This window comes from Lepidochelys olivacea, assembly GCF_965140295.1.
Source record: "Lepidochelys olivacea isolate rLepOli2 genome assembly, chromosome: 1".
Lineage (NCBI taxonomy): Eukaryota > Metazoa > Chordata > Testudines > Cheloniidae > Lepidochelys > Lepidochelys olivacea.
In genome coordinates this window covers 253,822,395-253,842,117 of record NC_140411.1, presented here as the reverse complement: position 1 = coordinate 253,842,117, position 19,723 = coordinate 253,822,395, and the positions used below count along the sequence as shown (strand labels likewise).

Here is a 19,723-nt window from a genome sequence, read left to right as displayed (position 1 = left end):
GATGAGTGAATGGGTTTCTTTCCCCTGGCGGGGATCCCCATAGCACAGGAACATGTAGGGGGAAATTTGAACTGACACTATCCGTTTTGAGGATAAATCCAGGGCTTCAGTTTCCAGTGCTGTCGAATCAGCACCTTTAACATAAAATTTGCTAACGGACAAAATAATCTTTGGAATTTAGGTGATAAAATAAATTCACACACAAAAATATCAGTGCGGACAGTTTGCTCATTCGTGTTTCATTCTTCCCCCCCAATGTGGATTTCTTCACAGTCCCACCCCCAAAATTACTCTGATCTGAGATGGAGTACAGGCAAACTTTAGTCTTGAACAAATGACGGGTTTAAGATCTGATACTTCATCAGGACTAGGAATTGGCACTTTAAATGACTGAAAGGGGAGATTTCTCAGCTTTCAAATGAGAACCACAGCACTTATTTCTAGCTCTGGCTGTTGCTGCAATATTGGACATCAAATTCCCAAATTTGCCATTTATGGACAAACTATTTTAGGTGATTTGTAGTTGTTTCTCACAATTTTATTAGTTATAATTTTTCTCTCCACCCCTCCAAGGCTCTACAGGTGAAACATTATTGACTTCAGTTGTGAGCAAAGTGGCAATCCCAACTCATGCTGACAAATCTTTATACCATTTAAATAGGTGGAGCAGTACAAGTCCAACACTTCCTCTTCTCCAATACCATCCCAAGAATGGTACATTAAAAATACATGTCTATACATGGCTTTATTTTGGAATACACAGTTTACCTTTTCCCTCACTTTCATAAATGCACGTGTTCAAACTAAAGATTAATACTATTGAATACATACAGCAAAATACAATTAATCATACCTTTATTTCCCAGGACTTCCATTATAAATATTTATATAGTTTGTTACTAAGAGATTAAACTACTTTCTTGTTTGGGTCTATTTACGCCAAAACATTTTAATATCCTATTGTTTAGAACTATAACATTTTACATGTAGCACCTTTTATCCTAATTATCTATGCAAAATGACCTATGGCTGAGACACTATGTTAATAAACTAAACTTGAAAGTGTAATGACCCCCAAATGCTTTACAGATTCTTGTCTATGCACAGGGATTGCATCTACCACAGATATGGTTAAACTTCAACGGTAGGTGAACACAGCAACCAGTTAAACAGCATGTTGCAAAACGTAAGAGTTTAGAACGGCAAGTGAGGAAGAATAATAAATTGAAATGGAAGAAGGAATTTAAGTAGGCCGGGGTAGTAATCCAGACTGAAATTTAGCCAGGACATATGGGGCTAAATACCCATATTCTTGACAAAAGTACCACAGGCTCTTAAAATAACCACAGATAGTCAATAGCTCAGCTTCACATCGCATCCAGAGAGACAGCCCTACACCACAATGTAGACATTTGCCGAGTAGTGACTCAGAGTGAAGAATGTAATCAACACTATTTGGTGCAGGTTGTCCTTGGAGTTCTTCCATTTAGGTACTCACCTTTTCCAATTCTACGTAGTATGTGGGAGCTTTCAAGGTCAACAGCTCAAGAGGATTTGGCTGAAACAGGCAACAACAGGAACTAATGTCTTCAGAGGACTAACCCTTTTTGCAAGTTACATTTGAAAATTTGGAAGAAATCCCTTTCTAAAAATGCTATTTTGGTACTCACTTTCAGCATGATTACTACTACTCAGTTCCTGTTAACATAAAATGACAGTTCTCTGGCTAATTCCTAAGCCATGTAATGAACTTATTTCTCTTACCATCTGGATTTGTACCATCTTGTAAGAGACACACTGAAGAGATCACAACTGAAGCACAGACCATTGAATAAGATCAAATCCCTGCATCCACCATGGATTTTGGAAGAAATCTTTATGTACAAATTATAACACATGTTGCACATCATTTTGATATTAGGTGGCTAATATCATAGATAAAAATATTAATGAAAATAGCTAATGGTTATAGGAGAACTAAATGATTCACTTAGTTCACTCTCTATAGCTAATGTATTCTTCATATGGCAGGCATTTATTAGCTTTCACTGATGATTCCAGAGACCCTCTGCTATGCACAGAGAGTCTGTCAACACATTAAAACTTAATGGGCAAAGCAAGAATTATTGATGTTAGCTCTGTTCTAAAAGGGTGCTTTAGCAGGATTTTTACTGTCGTGCCTGTATTTTCTTTAGCTACTGAATACCACAGATTTTTAATTTTATCAGTAGCTAACAGTCCAAGCGTATTTTAACATTCTCATAGTGTATTCACCCAAAACTGTTGTCTTTGTGTGTGAATTTTTTCATGTACCTGCAGGGGCATATTAAAATAAAGCATGTGTGATAGTTCAGATAATGAAACAGTCTTGAAATCTCAGTTATTACAGATACTCTTGTATCTTCTTATGCTTCTGGTTATTTGGATACAGAAAAGTAAATCTTAAAGGGCCTTTTGTTCTCTTCAAAGTTTTGGTGCTCATAAAAGCATCTAAATGTTGGTACTAACTAGAACCATGTGCCGTATCTGGCCAAATACTGCCCTCAATACGCAGGTAGGTTTCCCACTGCTGTGGATCAATGACAGTACACGTCCTATAGTACGGACATGTCCTATATACTCTACCCCCATACAGATCTGGCAAATATCTGAATCTTATCCTGCAACATCCCTGCTAGTTATGGGTCTCATCTAAGTAGACTGCTGCTAACTGTGCAAAATTATAGTGCTGGTTGTATGTTGTTGTTGGGCATCATCAGGGACTATGCTGAGGCTAATGCATTAACGAACTCCGCCACTCAGATCCACTGAGTAAAATTTTCAAAAGCACTTAAATGACTCAGAATCCTAAGTCCCATTTACATAACTTAGTTACAGGTTTCAGAGTAGCAGCCCTGTTAGTCTGTATCCGCAAAAAGAATAGGAGTACTTAATTTGTTAGTCTCTAAGGTGCTGCAAGTACTCCTGTTCTTATAACTTAGTTAACTTAGGAGCCCCAGAATCACTGAAAGTCAACAGGTCTTGGGTGCTTTTGAAAAAATTATGCACTTCCTCTAGTTAAAGTTCTTAAACCCAAAAAAGATTTAATTTTTTCCCCCAGACCAGGCAGATGAGCCACAGACATCACATATAGCCATTTTATCATATTCAACTATTATAAATGGAGATTCCCTATTCTGTTCTACTCCATTCAGCTTCAAATTGATACTGTATATAAATGTCACCTAAGAGCTGTAAGGTGTGTGAGGTAATATCTTTTATTGGATCATCTTCTCAATAAAAAGCTATTACCTCACCCACTTTGTCTCTCTAATCTCCTGGGACCAACACAGCTACAACCACCCTGAATACCTAAGGGCTACAGCATGTAGTGGTGGGTCAAAAGCAAAACCCCAGATTCAAACACTTCAAACTCTGAAGACATGGACCTGATCCTCAGTTAGTGTAATCAGCATAACTCCACTGACCTCACTACCACATTTAACACCAGTTTAAGGATCTGACCCAATGTCTTTGGCTCTCCCACTGTTTTACACCTATGAACTCCTACGGATAACCTATCAACTCTGACGCTGAATCAGGATTACCTTACAGTTAGGTCCAACATTCTAAGAATGAATGTATCACTTTCCATTTCTGTACCTTTTCCAAACTCTTTATTAAAAAATTCAAAATTTTTTAGAATTATGGGTAAATTACTTACATCATTTTAATAGTTAAGCCACCTATAATCAAAATTCTTAATACTTCTTCCTGACAGTGAGGCATTGCAAATCCAGGATTAAAATATTACTATTGGGCTGCTCAAAGTTTAGTGCTCGTGTGATGATTTACTATGTTACCATGTGTCTGCAGCAAACTACAAACTCCACTTTATTTTCTGAGGACCATTTTGATTCTAAGACTGGATCGCACCTTTCCTATTGTCTTTTTACCTCCATCTTGGACTAAAATTCCAAGGGATGTTGACACAGCGCATACAATGAAGGGTCATTATCTTTGAATGACTCTAATCTGGCAATACAACGTGTATGCTAAAGAGTGTGCTCAGAGCTGCAAGAAACCAGTTTTTCCAGCTTGGACTCCAGGTGGGCAGTACCTGGGTCTCCTGCACCCCAGGTGAGCACACTAACCACTAGGCTAACGGTTATGGGGTGTGTGTGGTGTGACAGATTTTTGTTACCAATCTGCCTGGGGCCACAGTTGATCAGGCTGGGGCCACAGGATCTTTTTTGGGGAGGAGATGACGAGGCATACTAAGTGTCTAAATTTTAAAGCTTTATTAATATAATAATAAAATAACAGCAGAGAGTGCTGGGAATGCTCCCACATCACTCAGGGGAAGAAAGAAAGCGTTAATGCCCCAAGCTCTAACCCACTTTCATACTCACGCACGCATGACCCAGACTGGACATGTCTGGGTGTAACGTCGGAAGAAGAATGGGGGAGAAGGTGGACGGGAGTGCTGTCCTGGGCCCAGGTCGTCCAAGGATCCGCTGTTGAACTCCAAATTGCATCAGCTCACAGGAGGGTTTTAAGTCCTGGGCTCCTTGGGGGGTGGGGTGGGAGTATTCCACTCAGGGACCTCTGCTTCTGGTGCTTTTTGTGCCAGTCCAAACCAGCTTGCTGTAACCTCCTCTGTTTCCCAAAACATCCCGGCTCTGGAGACTTTGTTTTTCCTTCTACTGGCTTTTGCTGTCGCTGTCTTATTTGCTCTCAGTGGTTTTGCTGCTATCTCTGCAGCTCTGCTCAGCTTAGTTCTTCTCTTCTCACGGCTGGGCAGCTGTTGCTTTCTTGTCGAGCCCATGACCTTGGGCCGGGGCCAGTGTCTTATCTTCAAATGGAGCTAGCTGAAGTGTTGAGTTAACCCGTTCTCTGCTCTTCTTCTTTCTCTCCCCCCTGGCCTCTCGTATTCTGCAAAGGAAACTTCCACTCTCCACTCACACACCTTTGACCGTCCCCGAAATGCTTTGCGATGCTTGCAATAGTGTTAGTCACATACAATGCTGATCTGCCTTCCCCAGGGCAACCCCTGGGGTTGTGACAGTGGGATGGGGAAGGGCAGCACCACCACTTCTTCTGGCCATTTTGTAAATGATTGAAATTATTTGTGTCAAAATTCACAGTTTCAAGATGACAAAATGCATTTTTCATCAAATAAACTATTCAACTGAAAAGTTTCACCCAGCTCTATCCAGGGCAGCCAGAATGCATGGTCCCATTCCCTTGAAGTGGCACTAGGCAGTCAGTGCCAGGAAAATGGGCCTGAGAGGCCAGAGCAAGAGATCGTGGCTGGTGCCACCTGATGGAGGGGAACTCAGAAGTACATGGATCCAGCTGCTGCCTGGTGAGCATTTACAAGGTGGAACTCAGCCAAGACTGTGACAGCCTGATTCTCCATTGGCCTGGACCATGGTAGAAGTCCTTTACACACCAGTGTAAAGTGAGTGCAAAGTGGATTCAAAATACCACCATTCGGATTTGGTCGCATTTTACACCCTTTTCCACAGGTTTAAATGACTACAACAAGACCTAGAACAATGGAGATTGGGTCCTAGTGTTTGAGCAGCTCAACAGTATTAGATGTGATTGAGCCCTCAGTTTCCTTTGACATGGATGCAGATAGAGGGGGAAACATTTTCAAAAGCGTTTAAAGGACTTAGTAGCCAAAGTCCATTTTCAAAAGTGACTTTTAAGTCCAAGTCTTACTGAAAATCACTTTCACTCCTAATTGCTTACATTACTGTTGAAAATGGAACATAGGCCCCTCAGTCATTTAAACTCTTTTGAAAATTTTACCCACGTCCTTATTCATATTTATAGTAAGACCCCTTTATATTGCCTTAATGTAAATGGTAATCCAGCTCATATGCTGTAATACCTTAAAGCGTATGTAATCTTTTATCTCTGCTTAAATGAAATTAAGGCAAGCACAAATAAGCCAATCATAACAGATTTTTATGTTTCATATCCAGTTTTACCACAAAAAAATAAATCAAGCACTTTTTTCCTTTATGATCATTAAATAATGGTTCTAGATTGCCAACCATATTTAGGGTATCCCCTTTTTTGAAAATATTTTTGGGAAAAAGGAATAATTCGGTGAATGGAAATATTTGTTAATGAAATATTAATATATTTTTCAACAATAAAAATAAAAGAATGATATTCCAGCTAGTCATTTCTTCCCATTTTTATTACACAGATGTTGTTTGACTGCAATTTGGGGAAATGAACTGAAAGAATACATATAAAGCTTTTTGACTGGTAATCATTTGAGGGACGTTTTACAAGGTCAAGAAAGGTGGAAAGCAGGGTGTTCAAGGAAACACTGGAGACTGATATATGAACAGGGTATATTTGCACCCAGAGATACTAAACAAAGGATGACACAGAGAATATCTCTCTTCAAAGCAAATTAAGATGATGTATATTCTATTTCAGAGACCTGTCAAAAGAGTCTGGGGAACTTTGTGCATTTGGTTTGAAAACGCAGGAAGATTGTAATATTATTGTCAGAAGTTTTCCAGTATAAGCAAGATTCAGTGGAAGGGTTAGGGCCCCACTGGCCAAAAAAAAGTCCTGACCTTTGCTGGATTAAGAAGGCCAGTTTAAAAGCCCTTTCTTTATCTGTTGGTCTCTGGAAAACCCAGTTTGAACCCGTCTATGCAAGCCTCCTCTGGGAGTCCTACCTCCTGAGAGGTGTTTACAATCTGAATAATTCACCTTTGTTACACCCTCCCCTCCCCCACTGTTAGTTGCTGGTACAGCGAGGGCAACTCTACCCCTGCAGTTGAGTACAATCCCTGACCCAGAGTGACACACAAACTATTCATACTCTTCATACAATATGGTTCCAAAGATGCTGCATGAGGTGGCAATATGTCACAATTATTACTGTTAAAGAATAACAAATAATAATTACTAAAAACATTTGTGTTATGTCACCCATATTTTCAGTAATTTACAACAGCCTGCAAAGAAAATGTTTTGGAGTAGTATTGTCAGGAGCAAGAATACACAGAACGAGAGGAAAGGAAATATGTACCTTCAATGCAAAAAAGATAAAAAACATACTAGATGGTATTATTTATCAACTCAGAGCTCACCCAGCGACATGGAGAATGATACGAAGTCATATTTAACCTTAAATTTGATACAAGTTTCAATTGTAAATATAATAATTAGTTAGTGTTTATAGTGCAGTTGTTATAAGAGAAGGTTACTCACCCTTTATAGTGTAGTAATTGTGGTTCTTCGAGATCTCTCTCCCTACAGGTGCTCCACTCCAGGTGCACTTGCACCCCATGTGCTTCAGATCGGTGATTTTAGGTAGCAGTATCCATTTGGCACCACCTGCAGCCTTGTGCCCTGCACTGCAGCTATATAGAGCTGTGTGGGCGAACCAGCCTCAGTTCTTCTCTAATGTGGAGCCCATTGTGAAGAACTTCAAGGCAGAGGGGAGGAGGCCGGGTAGCACAGCACCCATAGGACACTCATCTGGAAGAACTGCATAGGGTGAGTAACCTTCTCTTCTTTGAGTAGTGTCCCTATGGGTGTTCCACTCTAGGTGACTATCTAGCAGTACTCTCTATGGAGGGTTGGGGCTTTGGAGTCAAGGCTAAGATTGAAGATTGATTAGGAGAGCCAAATATGGCATCAGAAGCTAAGGCACGAGTGACTGCATAGTGTTCAGCAAATGTATGAATGGACATCCAAGTCACAATTCTACATATTTCCGCGATGGGAATGTTCTTAAGAAAAGCTGTTGAAGCAGAGAGGGATCTCATGGAGTAAGTTAATACTCTGGGGAGGCTGAAGATCATGAGACTGATAGCAGTAGATAATGCAGCCAGATATCCATCTAGAGAGTCTTTGCTTGGAAATTGGAGATCCCTAAGTTCTGTCCGCAATGGAGAGAAATAATCTGGGAGATTTCCTAATGGGCTCATTCCTGTCTAAGTAAAAGACTAATGCCCTCCTGACATTGAGTGTATGTAATGTCACACCTCCTTTATCTGGTGTGGCTTAGGGACGAAAACTGGAAGGTCGATAGGTTGATTTATGTGCAAGTGGGAGACACATTTGGAAGGAACTGGGGATGCAATTGCAGCGTGACCTTATTCTTAAAGAAGACTGCAAAGGGGAGGTGTGCCATCAAAGCCCTTATCTCACCCACTCTTTGAGAAGAAGTAATGGCTTCTAGAAATGTAGTTTTCAAAGACAGGTGTAGAAGGGAACAGGTGGCCAAAAGTTCAAAGGGAGGCCTTTTAAGATATCGAAGTATGAAGTTGAGGTCCCATGTTTCCAGCACATAAATATGTTCTCATGTGAAGATCCATAGTTGCACATATGCAAGATTCCCCCAAACTTCATGTGACCAAAATCTAATCCACCAGAATGCTCATGAACAGCAAATCAATGCAATTCATTCATGCTGTTAAATCGATTTAACTGTTCTGTAGGGTCCCCCCCAAACACAAATCTGCAAATTTTGAAGGACTCAATTGTTAGAATTTGGCAAATAAATAAAAATGTTTAAAAATTATTTTTAGAAGGAGAGAGAATGAAAGGGGTCCAATCCTGCTCTATTTACTCTGGAAAAATTTCCATTGATGTCAATGAAAGCTTTGCATGAATAAGGGGGGAAAATATTTCTTAGGTAACACCATTATATATTGCACAAGCTGTCTGCTGATCCTCCCTCTCTCTGTAGGCACAGAGCATAGCCACACTGACCACAGATAGTCTATGATTCTACCATCAGCTGTTATATGGCAGTTGGGTTCCAGGTGAATTATGAGGTGCACAGGGGTAACTCTCCCCTCCCCACACAGCGTCAGAACTGGCTAACATTTCCAAACCATTTCCAATTTCACCTCCTTCTGAGCATCTAAGAGTCCCAACCACAGAGTAGCCAGAGTGTACTTAGATTAGGACAGTCTGATGTTCCCCTCCTTGAGAGTAAGAGATCTCTGTGGCACATAGGATTTGGCCCCAGGTGTTTTGATAAAGATTAATGAAACCAAAGATATAATACACCGGGGTTAATCCCCCAAGATGCCTAAGGCTACTGCTTTCAAGGCATGTTTCTCATTTTACAAATCAAACTGATTCAGTAACAGCTGCAATGTAGAAGAAAGCAACTAAGTGATCTTCTGTAACAAGTTTCTGAAACAGACATTTGAGCCCATTTTTCAAAAGTGACCTCTAATTTGGGGGTGTATCAATGTTTAGGTGCCCAACTTTTGATTCTACAACCTGATTTAGAACCATCAGACATCCCTCTGAAAAATCAGAGCCTAAAAGTCTGTCTTCATGAGGCAAACTACTTTTCCTCCACCAAGATTATCCTCTGTGGCCACCGAAATCACAAGCCTCCATGCAAGATAAACATGAACAGGGCAGTCTCTTGGGCCCCAATTCAGGAGAGCACTTACGCATTTAAAGTTAAAGGCTGTTTTCCTGACTCAGGGCCTTAGCCATTAGTACTCTAATCTATAATCTCACAGCACCAGACATTTCCACATTTTGCTGAACAGTATCCCAGGGTTGAACAGCAGTCTCTTAACCTCACAAATAACACTACATACATTAATTAGCAAGTTTTAATAGAGCACGTATTACATTCACATTAATGAACAATTCATTTATGGTGATTAACATTATTGCACTTCATACCAAATGAATGAATATCGATTAGCCACTTAATTTTAAAATTGAGACAATTCTTCTCTCTTTTCAGAAGTATTTCTCCAGCTCAAAGCTGGATTGCTGGAGCACTACAAGAACAAAGCCAGCCTGTATACCCAGCCAGGTGATACGTGTTCTGTTGTTAAACAATGTCAGGCTCCATTTAACACACATTTTTGGGTATATATTAGAGCATTGTTTTTGACATTAGAACTAGACATTTTAACTAAAGGAGATGACAAAAATCAAAGGTAGATGAATACACTCAAAAACCTATTTATTTTAGGAACTTCATATCGCTTTACATCAACCTATGTTAGCACAAGCTGAGTAGAGGCTGCCAGGTTTCATTCAAGAATGTCCAACTTGTTGATATTTTCCAGTCTGGACACAAATGGTGCAAAACCTGTAGGTAGATTGAGTGTATTCCCTTATATATCCAACTCTGTAGTGCTTGTCCAAGTCTTTAATAATCACAAGATTAATTTTGCCCGCCTCAGAATGTTACTTAGAATAACATTTATCTCAGCCTCTTCAGAGACTGATTGGTTGGTGCTATGACGTTGATATGTGTCCTAATATAGAAGAAGGCACCACTTGACATCTATTCATGATGCCAAGTCCCACATGTTTGGCCTTCATTCAGGCAAATAAGGTACTTAGAGACACACCCAGAGGGCAGTCAACTGTTAAGTTTTGGTACATATGCACTTTATACCCAGAACCATAATTAGACATGCATTTTAATAGTGCTTTCTAAGTTCAAAGCACCGTACAGACATTAACTAATTAAATCTTCACTGCTCCCATGGGAGGCAGGTGAGTAAATAGTATTATCCTCATTTTACATACGGGGAAACAGACACAGGTGAAGTGACTTGATAAAGACCACAGAATGACTCAGAGGCAAAGCCAGCATTAGAATCTCATTCAGATCATCTAAATTGCCATTTGTGGAACCCAATCCCATGCAGTAATATTTTTAAAACCTCCTGACACAATTAAGGACAAATTGTTTTCTTTGTTCACCTCATTGTGTCATTTGTGAGTTTATTCAATTAATTTTCTCTATTAAGCCCTAAGACGAGGTTTACACTTACTTATTCACAGTAACATTTTTGGTAATATCAATAACTGATGACAGCCATAATTAATAATAAGATGCATAACCGCACTGTACTCTGCTAAAAATGCTTTTATTATTATTACCATAGTTGAGAGTCAATTAAATCATTAACATTTCAATACTAAAGGATTTAGATTACATTACATATGACTAAACCTGAGTGAACGCCCATTAGTTCTTAAGGATCAATGCAGCAGCCATTATTACATTATAAATACAAACTACACAAATGGAAAACTTCCTCAGCTGTGATCATTTTGGGCGCAAAACCCATTTGAATCAATTGGAATCTTTCCAAGGACTTCAATGGCCTTTGCATCAAGCTCCTGTTGCACAAGGCATGAAGGGCCTGACCAGCATCCACTAAACTCAGAGGAAAGACCCTACTGACTTTCATAGGACTTTGGATCAGACCCAATGACCTATACCTTTGCCAGAATATAATTTAGCCTTCGTGCCTCACAGTGAAAACCTTCTAGTAGTGTAGTGTATGAGGAACAGGGTACTATCCCTTTAAATAGTTTGTGAGCCATCCGATGACACTCACTGTTCTATGCTGTTGAAGCTGCCAGGATGTATAGACCATTACAGATATTTTTGTGATGCCTCTGAGACATTATCCAAAGGAAAGTCATTAATCAGCTCTCAGATGTAATTTGTAACATGCTGCACATTTAGTGCTGGTGGTACTGATAGTAATACATTTATAATTTGTTCCTAAATGAGCAGTTTACTGACAGTCCCAGTGGCAGCAGATTCCTTTTAGTTTCACTTGGCCTCTCCAGTCACTCTCTATTCCACTGCATTCCTGATTTAGGATCCCATCCTCATTGGCAAAACTCAGAGGTTTTTTGGCCTCTTTACACAACAAAAATAATAGCAAGAAACCATGCAGGCACAGTTGGGTCCCAATAACTATGGTTTCTAAAGATACACAAACATGCCAGGCCTAGCTCCATACATACTGCTGCTGCATACATTTCTGGTGATTTATACAACAGAGAACACAGTGAGCATCACAGCAGTGCTCACAAACTATTTAAAGGGATAATACAGTATTCCTATACACTATCAGTATCATGGAATGGAAAGTACTCTCACCATCCTCTTCAAATCCCAAGCAGTTGAGGCCTCTTTAGGTCTTAGAATCTGATGTCACAAGCATGCTATATCCACAAGTTTTCGCTTGTTTTTCTTTAATTTCCATTATGCTAACAGAAGGTAATTTTAAACATGCTTTTAAAATAGCAATGACTGACTGACGTACAGGGCACTTTCTGGGGAGGAGTGACTGACTGAGCTTAATGACCCTCAGTAGCAACTCAAGCTGTCTAGTCCTCTGAACCAGTCATCAATCTCTTGCAAATACCTTGCACAATAATCATTTTTGCTTGATTAGTCACATAAATATGGAGCTATACGTTGTGTCCTGAAGGACCTGACTGTACAAACTCATAGTCTAGAGCTATTATTCAACACAATTGTAATACATAGCTCCTGAACAGCCAACTACCCAAGACCTTAGTGAGTTTCTTTTGGATTTCGTTAAGATCTGCATTTTTGCATTCAAATAGCTGGATGCATATATGGATTTTTATTGCCCTATTTTTTGTGTCGCATCAGCTTGTTAACAAAAGATAGAATTTGAAGTTGCACATCAGTAGGCTAGTTCCTAATAACAAATGGCAGTATTTTGCCACTGGCTGTTTAGAGAGATTCAGTATCTTAACAGAAGATAGAGAGTATCTTATCACTTCTTCAGCCACAAATTTAATTACATTGATAATGTCAGAAGGAGTAGGAATTAATAATTAATTAAACCTGACTAAGGATTCAGGTCTTTTTAGCCTGCGTATTTTGTTTCAAGATCATTTATGCTTCAGTAAGAAGGTAATTATTTTCTTTAACATCAATATTTTTTGTCCTTACTGACACAAATAGCCCAAATTAAAGTGGCACTGCCAGTCCTGGACACTATGATTGTCAAAACAGGGCACAATCAGAGTGCCTGCAAAATTGTGAGTGTACCCAGCAAATATAAAAAGAAGAAAGATGGGTTTGTGGAGAAAGAAGAGGACTGAGAGTCAGGCGTCTTGGAGTTTATTCACAATTCTGCCACAAGCTTCCCCTGTTTGACTTCGGTTAAGACTCTCTCCTTGTGAAATTCACCCATCCTAAGAAAAAGACAGTGTAGTTGAACTTTGCCTAAGTGACTAAGCCAAGTTCAGGGTAGAATTCACCCCCTGAACTCATGTGACAGAGAACAGTTCTGTAGCCTGAAGCCACTCTCCCACATAAACATATGAGTTTGAGCTACTGGATTCACACAAGCACAGAGCCAAAAGCCCATCCATAAATCTACCCAATGTCCCCCTCCAAGCTGGCTTATTAAGGCTGATTCAGAAGGGTAAGGCAGTGTGAAGGACCTTGTGCAGGGGCCGCTTTGCCTCATTAACCTCATCCGCAAAATGAGGACGATAATAATGATCTACCACACAGTGGTGGTCTGATTCTCAATTCATTAACATGTCTAATCCCATTTGATTTCCTTAAATAGAACGCACTACACAAGCTCAACGTAGCTTCAGTAATACAGGAAAAAACTTGCATTTGCCCATGCAGTAATTGCAGTCATTTTCCCTTTTCTGGTATTTACACATAAGGGTCTGATCCAAAGCCCATTGGAGTCCCATTAACTTCAGTGCGTTTTGGATCAGGCCCATAAATACCAAGTTCTATGTACAAACTTGTGTGCATGTTTGCAAACGTGGGGTCGTGTGGCCATAAGAGGGCTGCATACAGAACATGTGTTGTGTTGTGCTCTCTAATGTGCCTACATTTCCGCTCTCAAAACTGAGTGTTCAACAGCCACCTCCAAAATGTGGAGCAAAGTCACAAATTGTATGCAGGTCATTTTTCAAATTCCACTACATTTACGGAAAGGCAGGTATGATGGAATATACTCCTGTATTCACACCCTGCACACTGTAGTAATAACGTTTGTACAATAAACTCATAATTTGCTAGTCAATATTGTCCCGATAAAATATGTGTGGCAATATTGTATGTGAAGTTATAAGATTCCCTTGTATGATGTTATTAACACATGTTCCAAACCCAACAGCCCTGCCCAGGCAGAAGTCAGGATTATCCTAAACAAAGGAAAAAAATGTGTGTTTGCCTTAATTTGCATTTAAGCAGTAAACAGAGTCATCAAGCAGGGAGGGAAAACAAAGGAAGTTCAAACAGGTGAAAAAAAACCAGCAGGGAATGTCCCTCTACACTGATTCTTTGTCTCCTGGTTCTCAGCTGGAAATGTTTTTCAAGAGGAGGACAAAACTATATAAAAGAGGGACAAACACCTCAAGGCTCCCCTCTCACTCTCTCTCTGCCCACCTCATTCTCCGCACCCGGGAAGACAAAAGGAAACAACCATTTGACTCTCGTGGGAGGGATCCTGACCTGAGAGTTTGGTCAGTGAAATGCTGGAGCATGGGGTGAGAATGTTTGCTTTGTAACTAAGATAGTTTCTTAAACAGATCCTAGTAAATGTTTTCATTTTTATTTTTCTTGTAACCATTTCTAACTTTTATGCTTCATAGCTTTTAAGTGAGTATAAAGTAATCTCTTTGTAATTAATAAACTTGCTTTACTGTTTTATCTAATCCAGTGTGTTTAAATTGAAGCGTCCAAGTAACTAATTAAGATAATAAAATGGCATATTATTCCCTTAAAGAAATAATAGACTTAATATATTTGTACAGTACAAGAGAGGGCTGGGCAGTACAGGATATACATTTTTAGGAAGGATCCACAACTGGGGGTGTGTTGGGGGTTACCCTGCAGCATAGCCAAGACTGGTGAGAGCCAGTGTGTAGCTGTCAGGCTGCAGTTACACACAGATACTCTGGGTGTAGCTCGCCTGCTGGAAGGCTGTTTGTGAGCAGCCCAGCTGGGAACTGCTACAGCAAGGCATTGTAAAGCACCACAAGGTTGCAGGGCAGGGGTGACACGGCCCTTCACTAGTCTGAATTATAATCCTGGTATGTCACAGAGAGTCAAACTATAGTTAGATTCTTGGCATAATTTTTGCTAGATTCCCAGTAAAACCTACATCATTTTCCACAAGCCACAGGAAAGGAACAGGGGACAGAGGGTGGGGCAGAAAGAAAGTATGGTGCACAGCTCTATTTACGCAGCAGATACAATAAAAACTGTGTGTCTGGTTTGTTCTTGCACTGGTGGATTTTAAAAACCCAAGACCATCACATTAGAGAAGGACAATCCCCTCCTTCCCCTACTTGATTTGACATTGTCAAAAGTCACTCCCTCATTGGCTGCTTGAGTATTTTGATGATGTTCCACCCTTATGCACAGCTGGCACCTCATTAGCGCCAAAAAATAAATACAAAAAAAAATCTACTCCTAGTCAGCTAAATGGTTGGAGAGAAAAAAGTTAGGGGCTGGGGACGATAACAGAGGCAGTGTTCAAAGTTGAGGAAAAGAGAGGCAGGGGCCAGAAGGAAAAAGTGACCTTTTTAACCTGTCCCCTGCCACAAAGCTGCCTATTCAACAACAGTCTGTGGCCTTCTTGCCTCTTTTAACGCACCATCTACTGCAATCACTACAGCCTAGCCCTCAGCTGTGTAGGTCAGTATAGCTCCATTGAAATCAGTGGGACTACTCCCATGCTTAGAGTTAAGCATTTGCTTAAGTTCTTTGTTGGGCACTAGCAGGGTATTTGTGTGTGTCTGATGTAACTTGGCCTTGCTCCTCATAATACACCAATAGCCTATTAGTGCAAACCCTGTTGTGGTTTATTAGGATGTTATTTACCCTTGAGAATGCCACCTGTAATACTCATATGCATTAACGCACAGACACACATCTATATGTACAAACCATTTATCTTTTACACACAGTGTGGTGACACGTGTCAAAGGCAGGTGCTTGATAAGGCCTCTCCATCCTGCATTTGGGTTCTCACATAGGTAGCAAGCCATTTGTAAAATGGAAATATACATGGGAAAGGTCTGATGCGAGCATCCAAAAATATGGAATAAAACGATCTTATTAGGGTGCCCACGTTTGAAACATGGGATGGGGAAGGGTTTTTTGTTCCTTGGCTATAAATATGTGCACTGCAGAGAATGTTTAAAAGTGTCTGTTAGAGTGTATGAAAGTGTGCATGGGGTGCCTTTTTTAGGTCCAAAGCGATGAAAATAAAATTATGCTCTGCTTATATAAGTGACTCAGAACAGTAAATTCTTAGTTATGATTTTATAGAGTGATGTCACTGGCAACGCAATCCATCAAAGACAGCAAAGCAGCAATTGTAGAACGAACTAATATTGCGTCTCACCTTCACCGCAGGGACCTTCATTCAATTTACATAAAGTAAGATGTTATACTTTGGAAATGTTCCACGGCTTTATCTTTCAATGTACCAGTCGAATGAAACATTTCTTTTCTCCCTCACCGGTGCTGATTATGAATATTTAATGTATCAAAATGAGCTGAAAGCTAACACTGTGCATCTGTTCTCTAGCATTCCATCCATCTACTGACATCAAGGCTTCAGTCCCAAAATATGACATTTAACCATATTGCTATGTAAATAGCCAACTGATGTTTCACAAGTAAAATATATGCATGGCAAAAGCCAAGCATGACTTGAATAGATGAAAAAGTCTTCTCCCAGATATAGAACTCAATTCTTGTTTCAGCAACTGATGTCAATTCCCCATGGCAGCCTGTGTATTTGTCTTTTATCATCTAATTGAATTAACACCCATTTCCTTTTACTTATCCCCAGATGCTTGTCCAAAATGATCTAAAGGTGGCATTCCGCATTTACAAGAAGGAGGAGATATATCTACAATAGGGTATCAATTTGCTAGTTAACTTCAGAGTCCTTGCCAATCTGCTGTGTGACTGTGCATTCCCTTAATGTAATTTTGGCTGCAGTAATACTGTATTTCTTTAAATGCATCCCAAAACTTGAACATAATGTTTTGATTTGCTGTGATGGACTTTAGTACTTTCCAGTCTGAATGCTGCTCAGAGGTGATTTAAAATTTGAAGGAAAGTAACACCCCTCTATGTGTATTTCTAGTGCCTGGAAAAACCCATGAGCGTCAGAGCATTGTAAATTGCCAACTCTTTGGTTTGGCTATAATAATCTGACTATGGAGAGGGGGTCTGGGAGCCTTTTCAGCATCAGAATTAAACTTTGCAACATTTTCTAGTGCAACAGTATGTCATGAACTGTGAAAAAGAAAGGCAAAGTAACTGCTGTAATGAACACCCATTAGTCTTTAGCGTTGTCATGTGTCAGATGGGAGATCCTGATTAGATTCTCTGGGTGAAAGGCTGGCCCCATTGAAGTTTTGCCACTGATTCAAGTGGGTGAGGATTTCACCCTCCATTCCTGTCTCCCTCTCACTATGATCTGAATAGACAAGTTGGGAAATTAAGGTTGCAACTTGACAGTCCCCCAATTAAAACATGGTCCTTCCTTGGAGTATACATGAGACTATCTTGTTTTAACAATGCCACTAAACTCCACTACTACCCTATTCTGTCCAACACTGTACCATAATTTGGTGACACAGATAAAACATGATTAGATCCCATCCCAGTATGGGACAGAACTGTGTTTTAAGCATGTTGGGGACAACAGTACTCTAACCAGGTGCCCTCCTGGTTGCTATTGTAGTATAGATGAACCTTTCATTTCAGTCAGCATTTGCAGAGGAACCATGTTTGAAAATCTTGCTAAATCGGGTTCACACATAGTAGGGATGGGCTAAAACTAGGTTGAAACAGATTTTTCATCTCACTTTTCTAGTTCACTAGGAATCTAGATCTGAAACTCACAAAGAAAAATGGTTCTAACATGGTCCACGTTGACCCTGGAAACCTTGGTAGAACCTGTTTCAGTGGGAACAGCATTTAAAATGACTGTCAGTTAAGTAACATGGAGTAACAGCTTCTGGCACCCCACTCTGGTTACTTCCCACCTCTTCGGTAGAACAGGCTGCTGGAAAGATGGGGATGGATAAATATGGAAAACAAGGTAATTGTTGTGTATTCCTCAAAGAAAATGATTCAGCAGTTTTAAAATGAAATCAATGAAAACAGACATCCTTCTGGATGCAGTCCACCCCAGACTGATACCACCTATTTCCATATGACAGTACTGCCAAATACACAGCAGCTTCTGCAGCCATGTAGTTTGTGGGGTCACTGACAACAACATTTTAGCTTGATTGTGTCCGCAGTGTTTACAAAGGAGTGGTCATATATTTAGCGCTTCACGTTTACTGTAGAGATATTGAGTCAGACACAGCTGGCTATATTACTGAGACAACTGATGTTTGAAAGAGCTAAGAAGTCTATCAATTAATCTGAAAGGTCAGCTCTCAGCCCCTGGGGTTGCACATTAGTTGTGACACATCTGTGGAAAAAAAAAGGGAATTGGGGAATCAGACATTGTGGACAAAACTGCAATTTTAACCTTTAATGTTTTTAATCTTTAATACCAAAATTCAGTTAGATAACTGCAAATTGCAAGTCTCAGTAGATAGTTTTTGAATGTCTTTCTTCCCTTGTTTTCTTAATAGGGCCTATTAGGACACATTACAGACCATTAGGGATAGGTAGTTTGTAGCTAGACTCTCTGGAGCTAGAGAGGATTGTTTTTCCTTGTTGCATGAGACTTATGAATTGGCAGCATAGAGTTAAAGCATCTGTCTAGCAAAACTACAGAAGATTGAAGATGTATTGACAAATGCAATTCATTTCCCGGATACCATGGAGAACATTGCCAGAAACAAACCAGGAGAGGTTATAGTATGAACAGTTAAGAGATCTGAGCTGGGAGATGGGCTTGGGATGCAACCATTTGGCTGGCGGTACTGGAGCACTTATTACAGAGCAGAGAGGAGGATGTGACAAACACCTGTCTTCATGTCAGCAATTGGCAGCTTTTGTGTTTAGGACATTTGCAATAGTCCCAAAGGTAAATCAACCCAAGAACGGCCATACTGAGTCAGACCAATGGTCCATCTAGCCCAGTAGCCTGTCTTCCGACAGTGGCCAATGCCAGTTGCTTTAGAGGGAATGAACAGAACAGGGCAATTATCAAGTGATCCATCCCCTATCATCCAGTACCAGCATCTGGCAGTCAGAGGTTTAGGGACACCTAGAGCACAGGGTTGCGTTGCTGACTATCTTGGCTAATAGCCATTGATGGACCTATCATCCATGAACTTATCTAGGTTTTTTTTTAACTCTGTTAATGTCTTGGCCTTCACAACATCCTCTGGCAAGGAGTTCCACAGGCTGACTGTGAATTGTGTGAAGTACTTCCTTTTGTTTGTTTTAAGCCTGCTGCCTATTAATTTCATTGGGTGATTCCTGGTTCTTGTGTTATGTGAAGGGTAAATAACACTTCCTTATTCACTTTCTCCACATCATTCATGGTTTTATAGACCTGTATCAGATCCTCTCTTAGTCGTCTCTTTCCCAAGATGAACAGTTCCAGCCTTTTTAATCCCTCCTCACATGGAAACTATTCCACACCCATAATCATTTTTGTTGCCCTTCTCTGTATCTTTTCCAATTCTAATATATCTGTTTTGAGAAGGGACAACCAGAACTACACGCAATATTCAAGGTGTGGGCATACCATGGACTTATATAGTGGCATTATGATATTTACAGTCTTATTATCTATCGCTTTCCTAAGGGTTCCTAACATTGTTAGCCTTTTTGACAGCCACTGTGCATTGAGCAGATGTTTTCAGAGAATTATCCACAATGACTCCAAGATCTCTTTCTTGATTGGTAACAGCTAATTTAGACCCTATCATTTTCTATGTATAGTTGTGATTGGACTGA

General features: G+C 40.1%; 1 protein-coding gene across 4 annotated transcripts in view; it reads right to left on the bottom strand.

Moving 5' to 3' along the window:
* CHST11 (carbohydrate sulfotransferase 11) overlaps window positions 1-19,723 on the bottom strand; it is a 235,288-nt gene that overhangs the window by 95,700 nt on the left and 119,865 nt on the right. Inside the window, exon 1 of one of the 4 annotated variants that reach the window (XM_084621291.1) lies at window positions 4,392-4,783. The exons of the other annotated variants lie outside the window; for them this stretch is intronic. Within the exon in view, the coding sequence (XP_084477417.1) occupies window positions 4,392-4,517 (126 nt within the window). The 5' untranslated portion in view covers window positions 4,518-4,783. Of the gene's footprint in view, window positions 1-4,391; window positions 4,784-19,723 lie in introns of those variants that run through there. 4 annotated transcript variants of the gene reach the window in all.